The sequence below is a fragment of the Falco peregrinus genome, chromosome 6 (assembly GCF_023634155.1).
Source record: "Falco peregrinus isolate bFalPer1 chromosome 6, bFalPer1.pri, whole genome shotgun sequence".
Classification (NCBI taxonomy): domain Eukaryota; kingdom Metazoa; phylum Chordata; class Aves; order Falconiformes; family Falconidae; genus Falco; species Falco peregrinus.
In genome coordinates, this window is record NC_073726.1 from 40702105 (window position 1) to 40729055 (window position 26951).

Consider the following 26951-nt stretch of genomic DNA (forward strand, 5'->3'; position numbering starts at 1 on the left):
TTGAGGGACAGGAGATACCATATTAGCCCAGAATCACACTGGTGTTAAAACAATTATTTTGCCTCCAACATCTTTGGAGAACAGGGTACACAGATGCAGCTCTCCAAAACTGTCATTCTAGACAACTTTTTTACCAGGTTGCTCTGCCTCCGGGCTTCTACACGTTTTCCTTGTCAGGATCATGGTGTAAGATAAAACTTAAGAGGTTCTCAAAACACAGCAGACTAATGTCTACCTGGAAGAAAGAGTTATGCTGGAGAAAGAATTGCAAGGGTATTTTTTGTGCTGAGATTTTGAATAGAAATAAAAGCTAGGACTTTTGGTCTTAATCTGTTTCTGAGTTGGGGTTTCCATGTTATAGGATCAGAGCAACGAAGCTTGCATAGGTATTTCTCTTAGGTAGAAAAGCTTACATATTGTCAATCTTTGTCAAGAGATACCTAATCATACTGTTTCAGATCTTCAGATCTTTTTTGATTTTTTTTCAGCATGTAATAACTATTATGTTTAAATGGTGTTAACTAGATCCCTAACAAAATGGATATGGAAGTTGCTGTCCTGATTTATATTTTCCGAGAGGCAGGGAAAGTGCAAGTCAATATTTCAGATATGTTGTAGCTGTTGTTTATATAGGATGAATCTTGAGACCATGATTGATAGGGCTGTTGTAGATATTTTGGCCTAGTGGTATGGTTAAAGTAATGAATGCTGAGAGGGGAAAGCTAATGTTTCTCATACCCAAACTGATACTCTGTCTTAACCGGGTGTTCACACAGGCTTACGTAAAAATAATTAAATCAATCTGCATGTGCTTTTGGGTTGGTGTTTGAGGGTTTGGTTGGGTTTTTTTTGCTGCAAGTCAGGGTGTAGGCACTCAAATTGCAAAAAGCATGTTCACATTCATGCAGGTATTTTTGCTGGTTTTATCTGCATTCCTCGGTGCTCCTGCTGCTTCAGCTGTAACAGAAGATGTAAGGAAGCTGCAGCATGTTGCTGTGAATAAATTGTGATCAAGTTGCTGCAGGTCTCCTTCTGTAAGAACTTGGATGTGCTGGTTCTCTTGTTGCAGGGGATCTCTGTTGCTCTGATCTCCCCATGAGGGTCTGTGAAATGAAAGCAAGGCGGTGTGTGCATGTGCAGCTCCTTTTCTCTGAGCACAGTAATAGCAGTACTTTTCTGGAAAGTTGGGTTTTGGGTTGAGTTTGTTTCGTTTTGTTGCCGTGTCGTGTCCCACCCCCATGAACAAACTTGTGTATCCTTGTGCCAACACAACACAGAGGGTACTGTTTGGCTCTGCCTTGACAGGTAGGCTTGAATCTTCAAACACGTCCTTTCTTACCAATTTTGAAGGTAATTTGGCAGTTCTGAGGAAACTGATACATTGCTTTTAACTGATACATTTACTTAAGCAATGATTGCGAAGAAAAATTGGAACTGAAGTTTCTCATTTTAACTAAATTTGGGTGTTAAAGTAGAACTGTTAGGATATGTTCAGCGCTGGATATTCTCCTGCCAGGTGTGAACTATGGCACTTAAATTATTTTTGAAGAGAAAATTGGACTAGGAATGGAGCAATAAGAAGCGAACCATTCAGGTATTTTGCATTTTTGTAGCTTCTACAAATATGAGTAAGCAGGAAGGTGCAGGGAGGGCTAGTTTGATTTTAATTGTGAGGTGGACTAGGACTTTCATATGTAGCTCTGTTTGTTTCAGTGAATAAAAGAAGTTGCTTTCTCCCCACAGTATAGCCTTACCATCTCCAAAAAAGAGAAACGTTCCCTGAAACAAACAAGCTGGTTTTTTTGTTTGGTTGGTTTTGTTGTAACATGGTCTGTGTCAGGTAATTTGCCAGATAGTTCAAGTGCTAATCTGAAGGCTGTAGAAGAGTTTTATTCGGTTCCATTAGGTCCAGCTAAACTTTGTAATACAGGGGCTATTATCCTGCCAGCTGTGAGGAATTTCTGTTTTATGGAGCAGTGCTGACACAAAGACAGCACTGTGCAAGCCGTCTGTATAACTGAACACTTTCACACTGCAATTTCGGAGGCGTGCAGTTCAGGAAATTGCTGGCTTCTGCTGGAGCACACTTTTACTGCAAGGAAAATTTTATTCGTCACTCAAGTAATTGGCAGTTTTAATACCTTGTTAGTAATTACCTTATAAACAAACTAATGCATAAAGGCAAGGCTCTATGACCTGTTATCTAACTCACAGTCTTATTTGGCCAATGGAACTGAGATGTGGTGGTGGTGTTTGTTGTTGTTTTTTATTAAAGTAATTTGTTTCCATTTATTATAAATACTTTCAGCTAAGAGTTAAAAAAATGCAGTGTACCTCTACCAGACAGCCTGAGGAATGAAACACGATACAAGCAGAGTATTGGAGGGGCTGCAAGATGACTTACCCATTCCCATATGTGGTCAGAAGGCCCATTAATTTAACTTATGGTTCAGTTTTTGAGTCAGGACTTTTTTGTCTTGAGCAGTAATCCCCTCCCACGCCTTGAAAATGTGAGGGTTGTCCATGCTATCCTAAATGTGTGGCTTACTATTTGATCCAGAGCAAATACTTCTGATAAAGGCAAACACCTTCCAGAATCAATATTCTTCTTGATAATTTTACTGAAATTATCTTTGCCTGAAATCTCTAGAAGCTAGGGAGAAGTCTTAAATTTTGATCATTCATCATACTAGGTACAGAATGTACCACAGCTAGAACTGACTTGAACATCCAAAGGTAATAAGGATCAATTTGGGCTACATTTGTTTAATTGGTTGTGATCTGTTTTCCCCTATGTACTGTTAGCCCCAAACAAATAACCCAATTAATGTTGCTGATGTGTGTGAATGATTCTCTAAATTATGCAGCTGGGATGGAAAACCTGGTAGGTTGCTGGGTATGAACATGAAATAAGATTACTGGAAAAAGTACACTTCATTGAAAGTGAAAGAAGGGGTGTTCCTTATAGCAGACTAGGATACCCATGTCTTTAACAGTTGCAGAGCTTTTGTTGTGGAATTGGGTGTGATGCTCAGCTAAAGTTTGACCAGACATGAAGTCCAGAACCTCTGTAAGAAGCAGAAATTCTGCTCTTCCCTAACTTACTAAAAAAATGTATAGGATGAAATCTTAGGTCTAATTGCAAAATTATAGAACATCTTTCTGAGGGGGTGCATTGTCACCTATCTTGTCTAATCTGGCTCTGATTTCTGGGAATTCAGTCTGATTTTCATGCCGTATGAGTTTTCAAAAACCCAAAACACTATGTCTAGTTACTATGATGTTAATTTGATTAAAATAGAAAACAACTCTAATCTCACTATGACATACATTGAGTGCAAGTAATGGATATTTCTACTGTTCAGAAATAGATGATGATAGTTTTACATCTTGTTTTAAAAGCCGTGACTTACAGTAATAGGATTACAACACAATATTTTTCATCTTGTTTGCTGGGAATATGTTTTCAGAAATGTTGATGAACACATCTATTTAGAGCATTCCAGTTTGTGATTTGGGATGGCTAGAAATGAATGTTATGTTTAAAGAATGCTTTATTGGTTTTCTTTGACCAAAACTTATTTTCAAGTGGGGGAATTAAGAACTAACTTTTGTCAGTCATATGTAGTGAGCAAGTGTTTGCTCTGGAAATGACAGCCGTTAGACTATTGTTCTTAAATTTCAGGACCTGTAACAAGATTGCCAATATTTTGTCTGAACATCTGAAGCCGTTTCAGAATCTAGAAACTTTGGATTTAAGCAACAACAACATATCAGAGCTGAAAATATCATCATTTCCATCATTACAGCTTAAGTATCTGTAAGCAAAACTTAGTCTTACTTTTTTTTCTTTCAAGTTGCTTTTAAAAAACTTGTTGGAAAACTTAGGTTGGCAGTGGTTTGTTAAGGTACTAAACCTTCTTTCAGACATGCCTTAAATATGTATTCCTACTTTTCACCTGTCGCACTTAACATAAACTAACTTTTTGAATACATGAGTTGCTGTAATGAGATGTTTTAATTCCTAAAAATTGAAGTTCGTCATCTTGAGATGAAACAAAATGCTGTGTCTCAAGAGAAATGATTATGTAGCAAAATGAACTGAAGTTCTCAGTGGTTGGGCTAATCTTGAGTTGCAATGGAGTTTTGTGGACTTTTTTGAGTCTGCCTTAATCCTTATTCAGTAATACTACAATGTCCGAGCTATACTGAGTGAGAATCAAGTAATGGCGTTGCAGCATGCTATCTTTTGCCAGTGGTACACTCTTGCAGAGTAGAGCAAAATGTTGGTGGTGAAATACTATTTGACCATAGGCTGAGCTGTCAAGAGCTCTAATTACTAAGATAAATGAAATTCCATTTATCAAGGAGCAGGCAGTGCAAAAGCTTTGTGTTTCACTACTTGGTATTAAGAATTTATTAAGTAACTGTAAATTTAACCTTCTAGACATTGTTTCAACAGGTACATTAACAGTAACCGAATAACCTCCATGGAGCCTGGTACCTTTGACAATTTGTCTACCACACTTCAAGTATTGAAACTGAACAGGAACAAAATTTCAGCAATCCCTCAAAAGATGTTTAAACTCTCCCATCTGCAGCACCTGTAAGTGCAACCTACAATTGACTAATTGTTTTCAGGTTTTCCAGAGCACTGGCAGTGCTTGAACTTTAGCCTTTAATTTAACCAGAGGCAGAGTGAGACAGACACAGAAAACCTATTACTACAAACCTTACTAACTGCAGCTTTGTACTGAACAAAACTAGTGTTATATATTGGTGAGATGTGAATAGTCTTTGTGTTTAAAATCATGTTTGCCTATTAAAAAAAAAAAAAAAAAAGGCTGGAGAGAGAGGTACGAGCAGTATTCCTGTAAGAAAGTGTTGGAAAAAATACTAAGTGAAGTAAACTTACATACTTCACTACAGTGGTCCTTTATTTATTTTGTGTTTTCATGGTGAAATGAAGGGAATTTATTTGATTTCACAAGGTATGACAATAAGCAATATGTTTGATTAAATAGACTTCCATCAGCTTCACTGATACAATGCTGCCTACAAATGTTTTACCAAATAAATAATAGGTAAAGTTTTTAATATGGAAGAGGCTGGGGAAATATCCCCCCTTTTTAAAAAAAATAACCAAAACCCCCTCGCAAAACCCCAACTTAAGAGTGCAGGAAGTTGGTGAGAGGATGGGCTAGGACTGCACATTGTCAAATCCTGAATAATTATTTTCCATGTTAGATTGTCAAGAGTTAAAAAGTACGAACTCGCTTATGTTAACCGTGAAAGGGAAAGGTCATAAGAACAGTGAAGCATTAGGATGTTTGACACATCTGGAAACAGTGACTGTGCCTTTTCTGTATACAAATGCAAGAAGAGGTTGAGGTTAACTGAAGCCTTGGTAAAAGAGTATGAGAACAGTCTTGCAAAGCTCAGGATTTTTTAACGATCTTAGTAGACTTTCTGATATTGAGATTCAGCTCAAATTTTGGAAGTTGGTGGTATTCTTGCCTAAAAAAGTTCTGCTGGTTCACAATTTAATCAGTAAGCTGACCTAGTTATGTTAGGTAGCTAATCTTCAATGAAGGACAAAAATTTATGTTATCACCTGAAAGAAGTATTCAGAGGAGGAGTGGGGAAGAACTGAAGGCTGTTCTTTCTGAATGTTCTTTAACTGCTTATGTGCATTTAAACATGGGAAGAGAAGTAGGGTTCTCTGTTGAGTGTCTGTTATCAGGTAGGGTTTGTATCAGGCTGCTAGAGAGAAGAGCTGAATTCTTACAAGACTGAGACTGAAAAATAATTGTGGTATAACTGCAGGGAGAGAATTATTTAGGCCTTTACTTCCCCAGGGGAAGAAAGTTTTGGAAGGAGAGGATTCTTTTTGGTTTGGTAGGATGCAGGTTGATAGGTGTAATACGTTCTTGAAGGGGCAGATGGTTACTTACTGTATGAGGACCTCTTCTTATTTTCTTGCTGTTGTCTAGTCCTGTCCCTTTGTACTATGTATCAGTTGTTGCTAATAAATAACCTGTTAATTTGGCAACTGTTAGGTAGTTTAAAATTCAGTTCTTCATACCGGTGTGAAGCTAGACTTCCCTTTTCACATAGCTCAAAGTCAGAAAGCTCCTTGGAGTTGGTGCAGGGTTTGGAGTTAAAACAGACCAAAGCCAAGAAATTGTTGTGGAGAGCAGGAAAATAGAAAATACTGAATACTACTGTCAGTGCAGCTTGCCCTCCAGCTAGTTACGCCTTGTAACTCCCTTCCAGTATACACACAGGTCACAGCTTCTGATCTACAAGGGGTGTGTGTAGTGGCAGAAGGGTGAGTGCTAAGACTGCTTTAGAAGGAGGGAGGAAACTATTCATAACTAGTTGTGGAGAATGAGGGAGGAATGTGTAACGTATGCTTGGCTCCAGATTTAAAAAAGAAATATCACGCAGGATATTTAATTTTGCCTAGTTACCACAACTAAAAATTTTAACTTTTTCTTTCTGAAGATTATTGATTGTAATTGCAAGCTAACCTTAATGGCTCTGCTGCTGGATAAACACTAGGAACTTGCTTTTACTTTTGAGTTAGCAAACAGGATTAACCATGACATTCTTTAAATCTGAATATCAAGGAACTACCAAGTACTTGTCCTCACTATCAGAAAGGCAGAACAGTATTAGCATGGTTAAACATAATGAACTACAGTAAAATGTTTGGGTTTTATTACATCTTGATTCTCTTGGTTTATGTGCAAGAAAAGCATTTAAATAAGGTTTGTTTCCAGAGAGGGAAGAAAGGTTGTTTGCATGCAGTGAACTTTACTGTGCTTTAACTGTAAATTTTATTGATGCAGGGAGCTGAATCGCAACAAAATTAAAAAAATAGATGGGCTTACTTTCCAAGGACTTCCAGCTTTGAAATCATTAAAACTGCAGAGAAATGGGGTTACTAGGCTCATGGATGGTGCTTTCTGGGGATTGACCAACATGGAAGTCTTGTAAGTATAAACTTCTTGCTGATAGATTCTGCTGATAACGTCTTCGTAGAAGTGAACAAAATAAATGGAATTGCTGGATAAAATGTAAAGATGTTTTTGAATTAAATTGTTCTAGTGTGGCTTGAAAAGCAACAAGCAGTCATTGGTGAACGTGTAGGATAGCACAATCTGAATGCATGCATACAAGTAGATGTAAACTAAGGCTGCAACTATATAGCCAGTACCATGAGGTCAGATGTGGACCCTTGGCAAAGTGTGCATGTCACAGTTTCTGAAGCTTATGTCTTTTATCTGTTTGTATATGTTTGTGTGTGTTTGTAGGCAGCTGGACCATAACAACTTAACAGAGGTAACCAAAGGCTGGCTTTATGGCTTGCTGATGCTGCAGCAACTCCATCTCGGCCAAAATGCCATCAGCAGGATCAGTCCTGATGCCTGGGAATTTTGCCAAAAACTCAGTGAGCTGTGAGTAGCTTTTATTCTATTGCAGTTTTGAAAGCCAGGTACATGCCAAAGCATGAGCTTCTTACCACTGATCTGTGAATTTTTCATAACAAAGTTTCCAAGGTGACAGCAACTTTTTTGTTTGTGAGACAGTTATATTTTGTTGAAAGAAGTTGAAGCCAACCGTGACTGCTTCATTTCACTGTGGCATTTGAACCAAAACTGTAACAGTCATTTTCAAATGAAAGAAGTTAATCTGCAATAATTTGTGAATTGTTTGAAACAGTACACAAGCTGTGTGGTCAGAAAGGCTTTGTGATAGCTGTAAAGGAAAAAACTTTGTCCTACCTTTACTCTTGAAAATTCTCCTGGGTTGAACTGAGTAATAAGCACTGCAGCATACATTAAAATATGTTTTTTCCTTGAATTTGCAGAGATTTAACGTTCAATCGCTTAACAAGATTAGATGATTCAAGCTTCGTTGGTTTAAGCGTGCTGGTTGGACTGTACATTGGAAACAACAAAGTAAATTACATTGCTGATTGTGCCTTCCGGGGACTTTCCAGTCTACAGACCTTGTAGGTTGACAGACTCAATTTTTAAGGTCGAAAGCCTTAAGAAAAACCCTCAGTGTTTATAGATACTTTCTTTTCTCCCATATGAAATATGCAAGGACCTTTTATTAACTATCCCAGATCAGCACATGTTTTTCTTACAGTAGGATATTTGTTTCAGAATAGTTGGAAGGGGGAGGACTTCCTCTTTTGTTAAGGCTGGGCACAATGGCTGGTGATAATTATGATATGAACTTTCTGTAGCATTATTATGGGAAAGGCACGTCTCCATTCAAAGGCAGCAAGCAGCACTGCTACCCAGAGCTTTAGGGATCTGGATCATAGTTGTATCTTAACTGAATCAACATTTTCCCTTAACGGTAAAAATAAGAAGATGACACTCAAAGCTCTGTATTACTATGGATGTTGATGCTTGTTGTGACTGGGCAATTGCTTTAAGCATTTGAGCATTTTTTGAAATAACATTTCGTAAAGGAAGAGGAAGAAAGAAGTAAATTAATCTAAATATATTCCACCTCATTAAAGTTTTCCAATTGCATACTGTTGACTCATCTGTTAGCCAGATGAATGGAATCGTTGCCTTTCTCTCTACGCTTTGAAAAGGGTGCTAATACTTTACTTTTAGGGGTTTGCTCACATCCTCACACTTTGGGCATCTAGGAAAGAAACAATTCAAAGGGATGTATGCTATGTTTCTAAAGTATACAGAGGGATATAGATCATAAAGAGAGGAAGTCAGAGACTTGTGAAGTGTCTAGGAATTGTTAGACTTTTCCTCCTAGATTTTTTTTTCTCTCCTCTAGCCCTGTTGATTCTTTGCTGAAACACCATTCTTTTCACAAATCTCTCATCTCTTTAATGCTTTACAGATAATTAAGCTAGTGTTGTGGATGTTGTAGGATGTAAAAATGATTCACTTTATTAATAAATCTCTGTGTGTTCTCTGTGTGTTAGCTAATATTATGAACTTAACAAATGCATGAGTATGTTTTATTTCGAAGGGACAAACGTTGATCCCTTCCCTTCCTATAATACTCCTTCTCTTAAGATAATCCTGTATCTGAATACCTTTGTAGAGGAATGTGTGTTGGTTTTTTTAACAATTCATAAAATTGTTAGGTTTGTAATCTCTTTAATTATCAGTGGAAAAAGTACTAATAGTCCTCGAAGTCTCTCAGTAAAAGTTGAAATTAAATAGCTAATCAGGAAGAGCTTCTCTTAAAACAAACCAACCCACCAACCCACACCCCACAAACAAACAAAAAACAACCTACCAGAAAGCTATTTCAGAAATTGTTTTACATAATACATATTCTTGAAGAACTATGTACCTTGTTCTTTTTAATTGCTCTTGTGGTTTGATTTCTCCTCCCCACTTAAACAGGGATCTGAAAAACAATGAAATATCATGGACTATTGAAGATATGAATGGCGCCTTCTCTGGCCTAGATAAACTTAGGAGGCTGTGAGTATTGCTACAATATTTGTAGCTCATAATTCCTTAAAAAAAATAGCTTAGATTATGTGTGTTTCAAGGGACAAGCCTAACACTTAATGATAATGTATTTTCCATAGCTGAGATAATTATTTTTAATCCCTTACCACTTTGTTCTCTATAAAATGTTCTTTTCCTATAAAAGAAATTCCAGATTGTTCAAGTCAAACTAATCTGAAATATTTTAAATATTACTACTAATTATGAAAACATTTCTCAAAGAATGAGGGTTTCCCATAATAGGAAGCGATAAGTGCGTTATATGACAAAGGCATAGTGACAGAGGTTGTCTGGTAAAGGAATGCAGCATTCAGTGGAAGTGGCTTCATTGCACTGAAATTTTCAAATGGGCATCTATGAAATAAAAAGATGCTTATGTGTGTACATTTAGAGTAGTCCATATCACTGAACTGTAAGCATTAAACATCTTCTAAAATAATTGTAAAATCTAGGTGTTTACTCAAGGGGAATAAATTAGTATCTTCTAGAGGTGAGACATTTTGCTGCATTGGGGAAGGTCGAGTGGTGAATATTAGTCACAGTTTAGAAATTAATGCCAAAAATGCAATTGTTCAGCTCAAAAATGCTTCTATTTTATTGCATCTTTTTTGCAACATGTACTTACATTTTTCAGAATACTCCAGGGAAACAGGATTAGATCCATTACAAAGAAGGCATTTTCTGGTTTGGACGCACTTGAACACCTGTAAGTAGCAGAAATTAACATTTAACCCAACAAAATAGTTTTTGATAGTAAATGAATTGAAAGTAGGACTACCAAGCTTTACTTACGATTTTGAATAAAATACACTTACCCTGTTTACTACTGTGATCTTGAGAAGGTTCTTCTATTTTGGAGTTATGTTGAATATGAATTTTGGAATTAATGCACAAAGTGTTACGTATTAAGCGTGCTATAAAACTCTTTAATCCCGTCTCTTTAGTTTTTGAGCTAGGGGATCCTTTGTATATCACTAAGGTAGCAAACTATTCCTTGAGTCTTAAATGCATTCAGTTTAATAAATTACTCTTTAGTCCTCTAATGTTATTCCTCTAATGTTATTTTTCTTTTTTCCTAGAGATCTAAGTAACAATGCAATTATGTCAGTTCAAGGAAATGCATTTTCACAAATGAAGAAACTCAAAGAATTGTAAGTTTCTGTCTAAACACACCACCTCTATTAAATATACGTATATCCATTTAAATATGTAAATGAAAGCCATGTAAGATATTGCCTGATGCCATAATAAACTCCCCCTGTAACCTCTCTGAAGTCACTTAAGGGTATGTGAGTGTTTTGGGGGGTTTTGGTTTTTATGTGATGACTGTATTTAAGTGAGAGACTGTAGGATAGGAGGCATTAATTTTCTGCTACATTTGGTGTCTGGAGTCCTTATTTTAAATTGGCTGATCTCTAATAGGTATTAGATAAGGGAGACTTTGATGTAATGTGCTATAAGATCAGCAGTGCTATTACTGAGCTAAAGCTTACCGGACCAGTGAAATACAGTGTGTAATTCTTTTGTAAAGACCTGGTTGTCATCGCTTGTAATTGGGTCTTTCTGTCCTGTAGTTGCAAAGGGGCAGATCTTCAGAGAAGTCATGAAGCGGTCACTGGGAAGGGTGTATTCTTCTAGTGAGTTTTTTGGGGGTTTTTTTTGTCCTCTTGCCCTCTTTTTCTGTGGATAAATGCAGAAAAACATTGTCACTGTTCTCTGTGATTTGAGCACAGCTAATTCTTTAGCATATATCTTACAACTCCTCTATTCATATCAGCCTTCTCTAGTCACTTCTGTTGTTCTCAGCTGCTTTGTGGATAATCTGTCAACAAGCTAAAGAACAGCAAAAAGATGCCGCTCTCATTATAAGTAGAAACTGCCTGAAGCTTGTCTGAAGTTTTTAATTTGTGTTCTCCAGACTCCTGTCAAGTATCACCCTAGTAGCTGGTGCTCTACTTCATCTTAACATATTAGTCCATGTTGGGTGCCATAGATAAACTAACAAGGAGCCTTGCGTATTTCATAGAATCATAAAACAGACCAGTTTGGAAGGGACCTCAAAAAGTCATCTGGTCCAGCTTCTGTGGAAAAGGGAGCCTAGATGAGATTATCTAGCACCCTGTCCAGGTGTGTCTTGAAAACCTTCGTTGCTGGAGACTCCATCACATGCCTTGGGAGGTTGCGGGTATATGACTGTTCACATTGTGAAATATTTCTTTCTTGTATCCAGACAATATTTGATTAATTTAAGTTCAGTTTGATGTTACCCATATCCTAGTGTAGCTGCAGCTGCTCTAGAAAGCAGCAGCCATGCTTCTACCATAGTGAGTTGTTTTCTGCCTTTCTTCTTCCTTGAGTTGGATCTGGTTGTATTGCTTGATTAGTTTGCTGAACTCACTCAGCCAGCTGCAGGGTAACTCAGCCAGCCAGCTGCAAGGCAATTGCTAGATTTGGCACAAGAGAAGTGGTGGGAGCACAGTGACGACAAACAGGGATTGATATAGATGACTTGAAGAGTGATCAAATGTGATGGAATGACAGGGTAACACTGCTCCAGGAGGTGTAAGATGCTGTAAGATACCAGACTATGAGCACTTCAGTGAAATAAGTATTCAAGAGTTGTTGTTGGGTTTTTTTTTTTCTGTACTTTTCTTGAAACACCTGGTAGACATCCGTTATGTCTGAGAAGAGATAGGCAGATGGTAGAAAGTACTGTCCCAGAAGAAAGATTATTAAGTATAAATTCCTATATGGTAATTTTATTCTGAGGCCCTGAGAGAGTAAACCTGAAAATAATATGACAGAGAGCCACTGCATCAGGGTAGCAAAAAACGCTGTGGTTTCTCTGCCTCCTAAAAATAACAAGAATGCCCCTAGAACTGCAGTGAATGATGACCTGTTTCATCTCAATATGAACTGGTGAGCTGGCATCCTAGGTTTTATCCATGCAGTGTTAGTGTGGAAATGGCACAGAGACGCTCTTCCTTTACTTCAAGAAAAAAATCAAGAATTGGTATGTCTTCATTTATCTTCAAAGCTGTATCTCTCCCTTGATCCATAAATTATTTTTGCCTCTCCTCCAAAAACAGGTAAGATGAAGAAATGGAATTTTGTTACTGTGTTTTTTAATGTGTTTTTTTCTAGGGTGATTCTGATTTTTCAGGTAAAACTGAGAACTCTCTTACTTCAACTCCTGGTTCTAGATACTTCACAGAATATCCCTTTGCTTTCTTATTTCTTTTCCCCTCTGTGAATGTAGCTATTCACATAGTTTAGGTAATCTGATGCATTTGTTAGATTTCAACACTTAAGTATTCCTCGTTTCCCTACTCCCCTTTTAAAATATTTTGCCCAAGATAAATTCTGACTAAAACGGAAATGAAGGAATGAAATTGTCTCAGCATTAGCTTCCAGGGCACCTCCCTTCTGGACTGTTCTCCTACATGCCCATTATGTGTGTCCTGTTGCTGAGTGTAGTCTTGTACCCAAGATGCTACAAACAAGCCTGACTGCCTGGCCTTACATTTGTAGCAGAAGCTGGGAGTTCAGAATACCATGTCTGCTTCGTGGAATGTAGGAGTCATGACAATGGTGTCACCACATCTGAGCTAAATAATACTGCTGTAATTCTCTTGTGATATATGTGTTTAGGCTAAAAATTTAGTTTTGTTACTGATGTGCTCATATAGATCTGTATTACAAACAGACAAAACAAGCAAGCAGGCTTTGAATGTAACTGTGCTTTTTCTTAGGCACCTAAACACGTCAAGTCTCTTGTGTGACTGCCAGTTGAAATGGCTACCACAGTGGATGTCAGAGAACAACTTTCAGAGCTTTGTAAATGCCAGTTGTGCCCATCCTCAGCTGCTAAAAGGGAGAAATATTTTTGCTGTCAGCCTGGATGGGTTTGTCTGTGGTGAGTATAGCCTCTATTTCTCATTCCATAGGACAAATTTTGCCAAATGCATTTATTTTTATTGTGGTGTCTTTGATATGTTTTAATTTCTCAAATAAAATGCAGAGGATTTAATGTTTGCTAACATTTCCTTCTCAGTTCCCAGACTGTGATGTAGATGCTCAAAGCTTGTGGCTTTGCACAAGATGGGGAGTGGTGGTTTTGTAACTCTTATTGCATGTACAGCTTGCTTACATAGTGCATAGCATAGCATGCAAGGGAAAGCTCAATAGTTTCTGGTGGTAAATGTATACGTCTCTAGATTTAGAAGATGGATATTGTTTAGATAACTTTCATTTTTAAGTGAGACATATTTTGGCAAACTCAAGATGCAATTTTTTTGGTTTGATTATTTGTAAATTATTTTCATACTTCATCAGTCTCGGGGTTATTCCATAGCTGAGAAAATCTGAAGGTAAAGTAGCCATACTGGCCTCAGCTCTGATCTTTTTTGTGTGTGCTTGTTGTCTGCTTCAAAAATTATTTGGACCATGTAAGTTATTGCCTGTATGTAAACTGTGTTTTAAAACATCAGATTACCACAGTTTCGTTGCTTATATTTTGTATTTCAGTATGCCAGAGAGTAAATGCTAGTAAAATAGTTTTACTTTAAGACTTGAGAATTTGAGGTGATAGCATCTGCCTTTAAAATGAAATTTCTTTGTGTGTTTAGTAACATTGGTTATCACCTATTTCTTAAGTTTTCTATTTAATGCAAAGGGAAGAGTAAAGATGTGTGTTTGAGTACTCTGATACATTAAGTGGGAACTTTGAAAGTATCAGGAAATTAAAAGCTAACTGCATTTCTTGTATTACTGTTGTATAAGTTTCATTTTTCTTACTAAAGAAAATTAAAACTTTATAGTCTTCAGTGACAAAACAGTAACCATGTTTGTCTTGTTTCCTCTCATAGCAAATATGACTGCTTAATTTTTACTATTGCCACTCATACCCTTTTTTCAGTGGGAAAGCAGGCACAGAATATAAAATAGTGTACAAAAATGTTTTTTCCCTTATTAGCAGTCAAATGTTTAATATGTTAATGCTGAATAATGAGTGGGTGGTGCATAATCTAGCTGCTGCTGGAAAGGAGAAGTTGACATAGTGCAGGAAATTACAGATTACTCAATAGCTAGTGGAGTCTATATGAAGTATACATCCTTATTTATGAGAAACCACAAGGAATCATGATCTTTCTTCGAGCTGCTGAATGCCATTTTAAATGAATTAATCTCAAACCTTTTAAGATATATTAGCAAAAAAGGATGTACTAAGAGTAGGTTCTTACATTTAATATGTAATTGTCATGCAGAAGTAACTGGAATTTCTTAATGAGTGTTTCACTGTTTGTTAAATCTTGAAAGCGTGCCATCACTAGACGTTTGGGTGTACATCACTTGTCTTAGAAGTTTCCAGTGGCCTCACTTGCTTTTACAAAACTTTCAAGAGGAGCATGTTAAGTCCTGTCTGAAATTAAAACAAACAATCTATTAATAATCTATTAACATAGAATGTATATGAGTTTATAAATTGTCCCAATCAAGCCAAGTTATATTTTTGACAACAGTTAGGAGATGGGAGGGAGTCACCCTAAATTTGTTAAAGGAAAGCGTGTGTTAGGCAAGGGTTCCATATCTGTGAAACTAAAAAATAGAAAATCTGCATAATTTGTGCTTCCTAAGATCATGTCTTTCAAGCTGAAACAAATCATGAGACATTTGTGTTCTAAAGGTAACTGGAAGAAAAACAGAATAGATGCTTTTTTGACCTATATTAATTCTTCAAGATAACATAGCAATGCTAAGAAAGTACCATTTAAGTGATGAATAACTTGTTTTCTCTTTATATAGTAGTCAGGTAGCTTCTATATGTAGTAGTCAACTAGCTTCTATAAAATGAGAAGTATGTGTGTGCATTTCTGTGATACATATATTCATATACACTGTCAATTTATTCTGTTCTGAAAAACCACATTGCCAGTCTCATCCTAGAGTGTTCTTCTGTAGTCAGTAGTATCTGCTTATTTGAGTGACCTTTTCATCCCCCCTTCCTGCGAAAATAATTAAGATTTGAAGATATTTTATTACTCCATTGATAGTACAACTAAACCAGAATGAAGTATGTTCTGTCCTTTCACAAGGCTAATTGTAAATATTTAAATGTTTTACTTACTTTCACTGACTTTGCACAGGGATAACTAGCAACTCCATTTGCAAATGGTATAGTTTATCACGGAGGAAAACCAAGTGGCCTGGGAGATTCTTAAGGCCCATACTTAGGGTCCCAGGTCAGGGGATCCACATTTTCCTGTCACTGGAGTGCAGCTCCAGCCTTGCAAGTGTTCTGCAGGCAGCTCATGTTAAGGCTATCAGCCCATCTCATTTTCTTTTGTAGCACACAGTGTACAGGTTCTTCAAGGAAATAATGCGTTGACCCTGGTATGTTGTTCCCAAACAAATAAAGACGTAAGAAGGTAAAGGGGCTAGGTAAAACCTGACTTTCTGCAGTGCAGGCAGGGTCTGCGGTAAGGAGTATTTGGGGCCCAGGGCTTTTTCTGAAGTCCTTGTGAAATTTGGGCCTGTGTCTTTGTCAGGAGGTAGGAAATACCTTGAAAGTTAGGAATACACTAAGGCTTTTGCTTACCGAAGACCAGACATTTAGTTGCTTGCTCCTTTTGTACATGCAGTGTATATGCAATTGAAAGAATAAATAGTTCAGAAGGCAAGTAATTCTGTAAACTCACAAAATGGCACTTTACTATTGGAAAGTCACCTTCAAAGGGACCTCCAGAAACTAATCTCCTGAAGTTCTTGTGTGCTGCCCTGCTTAAGGGAACTTCAGCACTGCTGTGTTTGTAAGGTGGACCAAGCAGCCACAAATCACTGGAACAGTGACTTTTGGACTTGATGGTTTTTTGTGGGTTTGAGGAGAACCCTCGACATTAACTTGCAGTTTCTGATGGCAGAAGAACTATGGTTTCAATAAAGGAAAACTCAACAGTAGCCTGAGGTGTTGTAAAGATGAGGGGTAAGTTTCATGACTGACATTCAGAATAGTTCTTACAAATGTCAGGGGGTAGTTGTCTCCTCCTTAGTGCTGCTGTTGAGCAAACTGTACACACAGTCTGCTTTTAGATGTACTTTCTCTTCAATAAGAGATGACTTGGCACAATAAACTCCTAAATATGGTATCTTTAAATGCCCTAAGGCTAACAAAGTTGAAAATGAAAGCATTGTATATCCATTTTATAAATACCTATCTGACTCTTCTCTCAAACCGATAAAACAAGGCTTACAAACTATTTCTATAAGAGTCCTCAGGCCTCACGTATAGTATTTTTTTTCTTCTTCCTCTGTGTTACTTTTTCTCCCTTCATCCTTCTGCACAGATGATTTTCCTAAACCACAGATCACTGTCCAGCCAGAAACCCAGTCAGCAATCAAAGGCTCCAATTTGAGTTTTGTATGTTCGGCAGCCAGCAGCAGCGATTCTCCAATGACTTTTGCATGGAAGAAAGACAATGAATTACTGCAAGATGCTGAAATGGAGAATTATGCACACCTCCGGGCCCAGGGTGGTGAAGTGATGGAGTACACCACCATCCTTCGACTGCGCAATGTTGAATTCAGTAATGAAGGGAAATACCAGTGTGTTATTTCAAATCATTTTGGTTCATCCTACTCTGTCAAAGCCAAACTTACAGTAAACAGTAAGTATGCTACTTCTTGCTTGGGGACTTGAAGTAGAATGATTTTAATCAAGATATGTGAACATAGTTTTTTCCTTTCTCATTATATGTGACTTTAGAAGATGCCTTAAATAAGCTGAGATTAATTCTAAAAATATATCCACTTCTAAGATCACCGTTCAGTTTTACCTCTGGCCTCATTGTGCTGAACCATAGTATAGGAAAAAACAAATAGTAAACCACAATTCGTAGTAAATCTGACAAAATCTGTGTAATAAGATGGAAAAACATTTGTCTTTTCTCCACAGGAGGTAAGTGTATACTCTGTTCCAAGGTACTATGGAAAGGTCATGTAGGAGGCTGTTAGTAGAAATGAGATTTTGATCTAGATGGTCTCACATACTTCATAGATCTCTCCCTTTCTCTTTGGTGGCTACTGATAAATTTAGGTTGTAAGCTTCTCCAGCACTTTTAGGCCCAAGAATTAAGAGTTAAGAAAATGCTGTGCAAAACCCGAAATGTTATGTTTCATTTATTCATTTTGGTATCACTAACTTTTCTTTAGTGCTGCCTTCATTTACAAAGATCCCTATGGACTTAACCATTCGTGCTGGGGCAATGGCACGTTTGGAATGTGCTGCAGTTGGGCATCCTGTCCCGCAGATTGCTTGGCAGAAAGATGGTGGAACAGATTTTCCTGCAGCGCGCAAGAGGCGCATGCATGTCATGCCTGAAGATGATGTATTCTTTATTGTTGATGTAAAGATTGAGGACACAGGAGTTTATAGCTGTACAGCTCAAAACACTGCTGGAAGCATTTCAGCTAATGCAACGTTAACCGTACTAGGTAAGACATTGGCAATCCTTGATGGTGTAATCTCCTTGAAGAACAAAACTTGCTGAGCACTTTCAAATTCATAAGCTGATTAAAAGTAGCAAAGCTGTGAAAGTGTTGTATAGGAACAAAAATATTCTGAAATAATTTCTGTTTACACATAGATAGAAATACGTACTTCAGCACACAACCACTATTACGCAAAATAATAAAAGTTTGTTATGTTTCTCAGTGCATACACTATGTCTGATACGTGGGGAGGGAGGGAAGGGGGCTTCTATTTTTGTTAAGAGACAGGAGATTTTGTTTAACTTGTCATTTCCTGATGTTTTATTAGCCATTTTTGAGCTACTTCTCTGCAATCTTGAGCATGTATGTTTGGCCTTTTTACTTTCTAAGGTAGTTGAGTGTCTAGGTCTGATCAATTGACAAACTGTAGGCTCTAAGATCAAATTCCTTGAGTGTGTTTTTTCTGAGAATGAGAGTAAGCTTTATTAGGCCTTACTGATGCATTTAATTTAGCTTTTCCTCTTGAGCTGTGAAGGGACATGTTCCCATTCTTGCAAGGTCATTTAGAGTATAATGGCTTATGCTTTCTTTTCAGAAACACCATCATTTTTGCGGCCTTTGCTGGATCGAACTGTAACAAAAGGTGAAACTGCAGTTTTGCAGTGTATTGCTGGTGGTAGCCCTCCACCCCGACTGAATTGGACTAAGGATGACAGCCCTCTTGTGGTAACGGAAAGACATTTCTTTGCTGCAGGCAATCAGTTACTAATTATTGTGGACACAGATGTGGAAGATGCTGGGAAATACACTTGTGAAATGTCTAATACTCTTGGAACAGAACGGGGCAACATCCGTCTTAATGTAATTCCTACTCCCACCTGTGATTCTCCTCAAAACATTGCCCCATCACTTGATGATGATGGATGGGCTACAGTTGGCATTGTGATCATAGCTGTGGTTTGCTGTGTGGTGGGCACTTCCTTGGTGTGGGTGGTCATCATCTACCACACCAGAAGGAGAAATGAAGATTGCAGCATCACAAATACAGGTGTGTAAACTGAAGGTTTGCCTTGGAAAGCAAAAAAAAATGTTTGTGGTTGCTTTGCAATGACTTTATTGTAGGAACATTTGTGTGCTTTGACTCAGAGTCAGAAGGGTGAATTACTTGTTACCTTCAGCGCTTTGCTGACAAGTTTAAAAATACTTCTACAAACTCTGAAGTGCGTTGATGGCTTTTGTGTGTGTTTTGCTTCTCCACAGATGAAACAAACTTGCCTGCTGACATTCCAAGCTACCTGTCATCCCAGGGAACACTGGCTGAAAGGCAGGATGGATATGGTTCATCTGAAAATGGCAGTCATCATCAGTTCCTCACATCTTCTGTGGGAGGGTATTTCTTGCAGCAGAGGGACAGTAATGGTAGGTGTAAAATAGTAAGCAGATTTTCCATGTCGCTTGAGTTGCTGCCGTTTGGCTATTGTCTTTCAAGCTAAGAGAAATAACATTAAAGAAATGTCTTCAACAAAGTTTAAGAGAGCATATGAAATGTATTGCTTGGGTATTGCTTCGATGAGGTAATAAGTAACTTGGTTCTGTTCATCCAAATGATGCTACGGCTTTGCTTTAATCATGAAGTTTTTCTCTATAGTCTCAAGGGTAAAATTAAACTGATGATCGCTTTTCCAAAATAAGAGTGTCCGAAAGGAGTTACAACAGCATGCTTTCCTCTGTTACAGCTTGAAAAGAATGCTTTTAATGGAGTGTAGGCATAGGTGGTAATACCAGTGTAACTTTAGTATAATAAAACTGGTTAAACTTTCCTGTTAGAAAAGTCATTAGTGTCCGAGTCAATAAAGGATTTAAGGTGATTGCAACTTAAAAGCTGCAGTACTTAATATTTATACGTCTGGCCCCTGAGAATGCAGAACATAATCTGGGTTAGGGAGGAAAAGGCAACTTACTGGGAAGGGGTTGGGGTCAAGGGGTACAGTCAGGGTTTGAGGCAGGGGGGGAATGGAGTAGTGGTGAGAAAATTCTGCAGTTGTAGGGTAGTGAGAGGAGCAGCCTGTTTGTGGAGTAAAAACCGCAGACCATGTCCACAGCTTTCAGGAACCACTGAGCTGAAAGTCAGTGTTTGAGCACCCAGTGGCTCTCAGATTCTTCCACCTGGGATTTTCTTGTTAGCACTCTGCTCCAAAAGGTGGCTGTGTGATGGAGCATAAGCCTGGCTTCCAGTACAGGAGGGAAATCCCTGGTTCTGATCCCTGTAATTTGGTTTGTTCTGTTATCTAGGGACTGTGTAATGAAGCAGTGTGACATATTCTCTGTCAAGCTAATTAATTGAACACTTGCTAGAATTAGAATTCTCATCAAAAGATTAGGTTAAACTTAAGCTCTAAATACACTGTGAAATGTGGTTGAACTGATGGGGTTCTTAAAAGAATAAAACTTAGTTAAGAAACCATAAGCTGAAACTTAAGAAAAGACCGTATGCTGACATGTCAATTTTATTTTTAAGGCATTTGCCATCTAGATAATGGCAGTGAAGCAGACCTTGAAGGTGTTGCAGATCCATTCCTATGCCACTATCTGGGGACTTCAGGGACTTTGTATTTGAAAGGAAACACATATGGCTCTGAAGCCTTTGAAGCATACAGTGCAAGTAAGCTGGGGAGGGGAAAAAAGTTTTAGTCATAATTTGATCTTATTCTATGATGAATCTATATAAAAACAATTTTTCATTTTTGTAGGTTGCAGCCCTGACCAAAGAACAGCATGCCTGGACCCTTATGAGTCTGGCTATTTAAAGAAAAAGGAATGCTATCAGTACTCACCTCCACTGGAAGATCCATTTGACCAGTGTGTTGGCATTATTGGGATGCAGGCTACAAGTAGCAAATTTATTAACTCCGTTTATACTCAAAATGAAGGAACTGGACTAAAAAGCAAAAGTCTGCATTCAGACACATTTGATTTAAATAGAAGTTTGGAACGTTCATCTGTTATCAGTAACAGCACTTTCATGGGTATGTTCTAGCTGTTGTTTTTTATTCAACCTGCTGATATCCTTGCTGTGTAGTTTCCTACTTCCAACACTAAGCAAAACTGATTTCTGAGCTGCTTCTTTCCCACTCTTACAGTAGGTAATTCTGTAGTAGTGTTTAAATGTTCATATAGCTGGCATTGTGAAAAAACTAATTTTGTGCAATTTTTCGTGAGCTTATTTTTGTGGGTGTCTGTGAATTTATTAAGATATAATATAAATACTTTAGAAAGGAGGAGAAGAGAGACAGGAAGTAATTGAGAAAAGGCAGTTTGAGAGTTGTTCTTGACGTTTTGCATGTATTCTTGTCTTTTTGTTTTCTTCCTGCCTGAGTAACTTACAATATTGCATTTAGGCTCACTCTCACCACTGCTGTGCATGAGGACAGTTGGATGCTCCAGTACTCAGGATGCCTGCTGGGTCCTACCAGGAGTTAGCCAGGAGATGGACCCTATCCTGTGTTGCAAAGGGGGCAGCTTGGGGCTTGGTCAGAAGCAGAACTGACACATCAGTTGTTCAGCTGTGACAGGTCACATGCGGTAGTCCAGTGAGGTGGTTCACCTCTGGATGTGACACTGAGCCATGTTCTGCTTCTCAGGAAACCTGACTTATAAGGACCGTTAAATACAACATGCCAAATGTTTGAAGTTCAGGAACAGAAAAGTGATTACAGTAAAACTGCTTAATGAGCATATTTAGATTACCAGGGTATCTTGATAGGTTACACTTACATAACAGTGTCATCAGTGGAGTGATTCTTATCTTGTCTTAGTATAGCTGGCAGATTTCCATTGATGTTAGGATACTCAAACACACCTTAACAAACTTCAGGCATACCAGAAGTTTTGCCTGACAGGCAAAAGCCCCAGGAGGGCTCAGGGCAGCTGGAGAGACTTGAACTCCATTGTGTGAGGATATATTGTATAATACAGTGAGCCAGAACTATTTACCCTCCAGAGTAAGGTACTGTGGGAAAATGCCCTCATTACCCCTCCTTTGTCTTCTTTTCTCGTGGTGTGTATGACAGGAGCTCCTGAAGCTTAATTCAGGGTTTAAAATTCTAATCCAGATTGCAGGTAGAGGTGAGGGGAATGAGAAGACTGTTGCTTTACCTTTGAAGCTCCCTACATTTTGGGTATTGGTTTGGTTCGTTGGTTAAAAACATGTATAAACCCACATACTGTTTTCATCCCTGTGTTATCTGAGCACCAGGTGCAGCCCTGGTACCGTGGATTGTCTCTGGGCTGGTATCAGCATGGTTGATCAAGGCGTCAGTCTTCTGGCTCTGCAAGGGGACCTGGAATGTGCATCACTGGGCTCTTTGTTCTCAGGGGGTGGGGAAGGAGGTACAAGCTCTGAAGTTTTCCCCCCTTCGAAAGCCAGATGTTTGGACTGTAAAACATTGCAGATGCCATGACATCTGGCAGAGGCCCTAGGACTACACATGGCCTCCTGGCTGCCTGCCACTATTGCTGTGGTGGGACTGTGCACACAGGGCTTTACCATGTGTCTCCTGCAGAAATTAATTGTACTGTATGTGGGTATATCCAGGAGTTAATGCAGCCTCAAGGGCTCATATTCCCACTTCTGCCCTAAAAATCTATGCAGAGCTACTTTCTTTTGTCAGGTCTCAGAGCTACTACCTCACCCAAGTTGCAATGTCATTGCCTTGGATGCTTCATAATCATTAGTACTCTTCAGTCAGACAGCCTATGGTTAGATCTTGGAGGTGGTGGCTGTGGAAGAAGTTGTGATAGATCTCTTTTTGTTAGTTGTGGGTTGGCTTCTTCAGCATCATTGTCTTAAAATTCAGCCCCCCCTTTTGCCTCGACAATCACAATGAAGAAGACAGCTGGCATTAACATCACTGTTGATGCATGAGCCAGAAAGTTCACAGCTTGGGTTTATTTTTATTTTTTTTTTTAGGACAGGATTAAGTTGTAGCTTTGGTGCTGTGAGGAACACCTTTTCATGTTGTATTAGGAGCTAAATTGCTCTGCAGATCATAGGTGCAAATATGGACCTTGTCCAAATCTGATTTTAGTAACATCTTAGATTACAGTTGTACTTGAAACCTTTGCTTCTATCAACTAAGCAAAACTGAAAGGATGGTTTTTTGGGTGCAAAATTTATTAATGATTGTAGTTTAAAATAATTAATAAAAACTGAGTTCTTCAAAATCCACCAGTTGCACATTGTCCTCTGAAAATAAGTCTTTTGAGTGTCGTTTACAGGCACAATAACTTTTGATGCTGTATCCAGTGAAAAAAGAGAGGGCCCTTCTTCAAGAGGTGTTGATGCTAACACCTTCCCAATGGTGAAGAGTGACAGACACACTATTTTTTGGCTAGTGAATCCAGATACTTATGAGTAAAGATTCAACTGAATGCCAGATTCTCTTTGGGCTACATCTCTTCTAGCCATTTGCAGACAAAGCGATGAAGAGGTGTGAATGGAGAATTTTGTTGGCGGGACCTTTGTTATTAATGGGAGATGCTAGCCAGAAAAAGATTGTTTTAGCATTCAGATTGCACAGTAGGAGGGTGTTGTATAACTCTATACATGTTAGGTTTTTGTCATTTGTTGCTTTGTTTTGTTGGGGTTTTTTTTGTTGGTGGTGTTTTTTTGGAGGTTTGTAATTTTTGCTGAACTGCGTGGCAGATTTCATGTGTCATTCATTCACTGGAGAACTAAACAGGGAGACTTGTGACTTTTGCATTAGAAAGTGTCTTGTGATATGTTCGCAGGTTGGTCTGTGTACCCACCTCCACCCTCACCTCCCTCCCTCAAGAAAAATGGGCATGAAAGTAGTCATGGAAACAGGAGTAATGAAGTTGTGTGTGGCTATACATTTACTTTGGAAATGTTTCTAATCTCTCAGGTGGCAGAATCTTGCCTTATGCTTGTGATCACATGATGTTTTCTTTTAAGGGGTAAAATAACAGTGAAGTAAAATCTCACTTTGGTGAACTTTTGCTTGGGTCGATCCTTGGCTTGCGTTCTAACATGCAGCCCTTAGTGAGACACAAAACTGTTAGCATCACTATTTCTGTACTTACTCATTTGCTGTCTTTCAGGAACATTTGGAAAGCCTTTATGGAGGCCTCAACTGGACTCTCTTTCAAGTTGTAGACAGCCAGCAAATTGCCAACCAAAAACCTCCCGTAATAATCCTCATGCCTCACTGGACTTTGATGCAGAGGCAGATGAAGATGGAAAGGAAAGGACAGTTTCTAGAGGAGAAAATAGCATTTATACTTACAAACAGTCCTTTGAAAACTTTAGGACTTCTACTTTCCCATCCTGTGATTTGGATACATAGCTCCTTTTGGACCTGCCATTGATTTCTGGAACCAAAGAAATACTTTGACATACTACTACCTCAGTGTGGAATTTTATTTAAAAAGAGAATACACAAAGGAAGAAGGGAAGAAAGAAACCACGTGATACTATGAATTCAGAACAAATAAATACGTTTTTATTCACATAAAGCATAATTGCCAAAATGCTCTACATTTTTATACAGGGAAAACATTCCTTATGGGAGTACTATATTTCTAATTATTTTATAGCTTTGTTTTATGCAAATAATATCGTTTGTAAATTAATGGTGTAAATAATACAACATATGTATTTCTATGTCAGACTTCATTTTATTGAAATGAGTAGTAAGCATTCTAATTTTGTACTGTTACTTGTACTTTTTTACAAATGGAAACTCCATGCTGTTTGCAGGTGTCATGCATCTTATTTGCACATTACTTTTAATAAAATATGCTGCCATGTGGTCTTCGACCCACATTAGTATATGAAGAATGAAATGCATGAATGAATTATGTTTGTATATAGTGTTGTATACGTAGGTGCTTTCTGTTGCGTGTTTGCACCTTTATTTGACTAAAACATGTGTCTTTAGATTTACCGTGTTAAATATGTTCACCTTCTAAGAGTGGGTGTGGTCCTGCCACAACTACTGGTAAGGTGGGTTGAAGCTATTTGTGGCAAAATAAGTGTGCAAATCATCCACTTTGTGAACTCCCGCTATCAGATGTGTGTGCACGCGTTTTCAGTTTTCATGTGCACAGGGCTAGTACCAACAGCTTGCCCATGCCTGTGTGCAAATACCTTGTCTGCCTCTGGCAGAGGATATGCATGGATCCATATAATGCTATTTCATAAAAGAAAAGAGACACTGTTTGTCTGCCTGGTAGCATCATTCTTTTCTAAGTGTCTTAGGCTTAGTGTTAAGTGCTTGCCAAGTGTGCAGTACATGCCCAAGTCTTTGCTTTCCCATACCCTTTCTCCCTCTTTTTTGCTTCTGCAACCACTTCTATGCCCAACATGAGAAGGTAATCCAAGTAGAAGATAATGTTTTCTTTGGTTTAACTCATGCTTCTGTTCCTTACTCAGCTGCCCTTTTCTGGTCAGAGATGAGATCTGTGCTTTTTTCAGTTGCTCAGTCAAGTCGAGCAATTGTAAATTCTTGCTGGATTAAATTTGCAGTAATGAACCCAGTGCCTTTAACTAGATGAAGTCAGAGAAAGAGGATTGCTTACTATAAAATAGTAATTAAAACTAAGGGAAAACACTCTGGTTTGTTTTTCTGTGTACAGATGCCTACTATTTTAAAAAGCTGTGGATCTCGTCACTGCTGCATTAAAACAGTGAGACTCCAAAATGGTTAATGTTACAGGACAGTGGCTTTTTAAACTGCCTACTTTGAAGGTGCAACTTTACATAGTTGCCAAATCACTTCTTTTAAACTAAATTAAAAGCAGCTGTTAGAGTAGGCCGTCACAGACATCACAGCTTATGCTAGAGCAAAGGTTTTGCTGCCTGTTGTAGCTGAGCTAAGGGCTTTTTGTTATTTGTAGCCAGAAACCTGGTACCCAGATTGCGATGCAATTTCCCTTTAATTTAGGCACCAGTATGAGAGACAGGAAGTTAATCCATCCTTAGTCACTGGTGGTCTCAGTGTAGAGAATGGATTTTGCGTGCTTTAGTTGATCATATTGCCAGATTTTCTGACTCTTATTGTTAATTTGTCTTCATTGCTGCCAGATGTGCTAATGTGGTGACAGACATTGATATGGGTATTTGATTATAATTAAGTGCATTTTGAAAGAGATTAATTTTTCCTGAGTTAAGCACAAAGCTCTAAGTCAACAAGGCAAGAAATGTTAAATTTTTTTCACTCGGTAACTCCTTTTTCTCTCCCTCTTCCAGTGACCCTAGGTTTTTTTTAGGTGGAGTAGAGCTGGGGGCCATGATGGCTTGTGTTTATAAACAGACATTGCTTTTTGACATATCTAAAAAAACAGAGAGAGTTAAAAACAGTAAGTACTTGTTTCATTCCAGAATTAGTGTTTATTCTTAAGACTCCGTGTTAAAGGTTCATCATGAAAAACAGGATTTTAATTTATTTTCTGTAGTGGGGGAGGGTTGGGAACAGTGACAGTGTAATTTTTATTCTTTTTTCATCTTCTCCCTTAAGTACTTTTTTTGACTCACTGTTGGAGAGCATAAAGATCCTAATCACCCAAGGATGTGGATCTCTGTACTCAAATAAATGTTCAGGGTCAATGACTGAATTTTAACTGCTTTTCATCAAGTTTCATTTAGCATCCTAAAAGTACAAATGACTTAAAATTTTATTTGATGACTTAAATATCCAGAAATGGAAATGAATGCTCCCGAGTCCTCTTTTCTGCCAGTGTGTTTTCATGTTTAGTAAGTTGATTGTGCTTAAATACAGTGGCAATCTGTAAATTGCAAGATACTTGCAATATCTTAATAGTTCTTTTTAAGACCACTGATGTAACGAAACATCTGTTTTAAAGGCTTGCAAGTTCTCTTGACTTCATTCTCTTTTTTTGTTTGGTTTTTTTGGTTTTTTTTGTTGTTGTTGT

The 26951-nt window shown here is 38.1% G+C and overlaps 1 protein-coding gene across 1 annotated transcript in view; it reads left to right on the forward strand.

Moving 5' to 3' along the window:
• Positions 1–24959, forward strand: part of LRIG3 (leucine rich repeats and immunoglobulin like domains 3) — a 43761-nt gene extending 18802 nt beyond the window's left edge. The window contains exons 4-19 of the mRNA XM_055809164.1: positions 3686–3820; positions 4463–4606; positions 6855–6998; positions 7320–7463; positions 7877–8020; positions 9402–9482; positions 10147–10218; positions 10592–10663; positions 13265–13428; positions 16856–17176; positions 17721–18002; positions 18595–19047; positions 19260–19418; positions 20518–20661; positions 20750–21025; positions 24120–24959. Coding sequence (XP_055665139.1) covers positions 3686–3820; positions 4463–4606; positions 6855–6998; positions 7320–7463; positions 7877–8020; positions 9402–9482; positions 10147–10218; positions 10592–10663; positions 13265–13428; positions 16856–17176; positions 17721–18002; positions 18595–19047; positions 19260–19418; positions 20518–20661; positions 20750–21025; positions 24120–24364 — 2980 coding nt within the window. The 3' untranslated portion in view covers positions 24365–24959. The remainder of the gene's footprint in view (positions 1–3685; positions 3821–4462; positions 4607–6854; positions 6999–7319; positions 7464–7876; positions 8021–9401; positions 9483–10146; positions 10219–10591; positions 10664–13264; positions 13429–16855; positions 17177–17720; positions 18003–18594; positions 19048–19259; positions 19419–20517; positions 20662–20749; positions 21026–24119) is intronic.
• The last annotated feature ends 1992 nt before the right edge of the window (positions 24960–26951 follow it).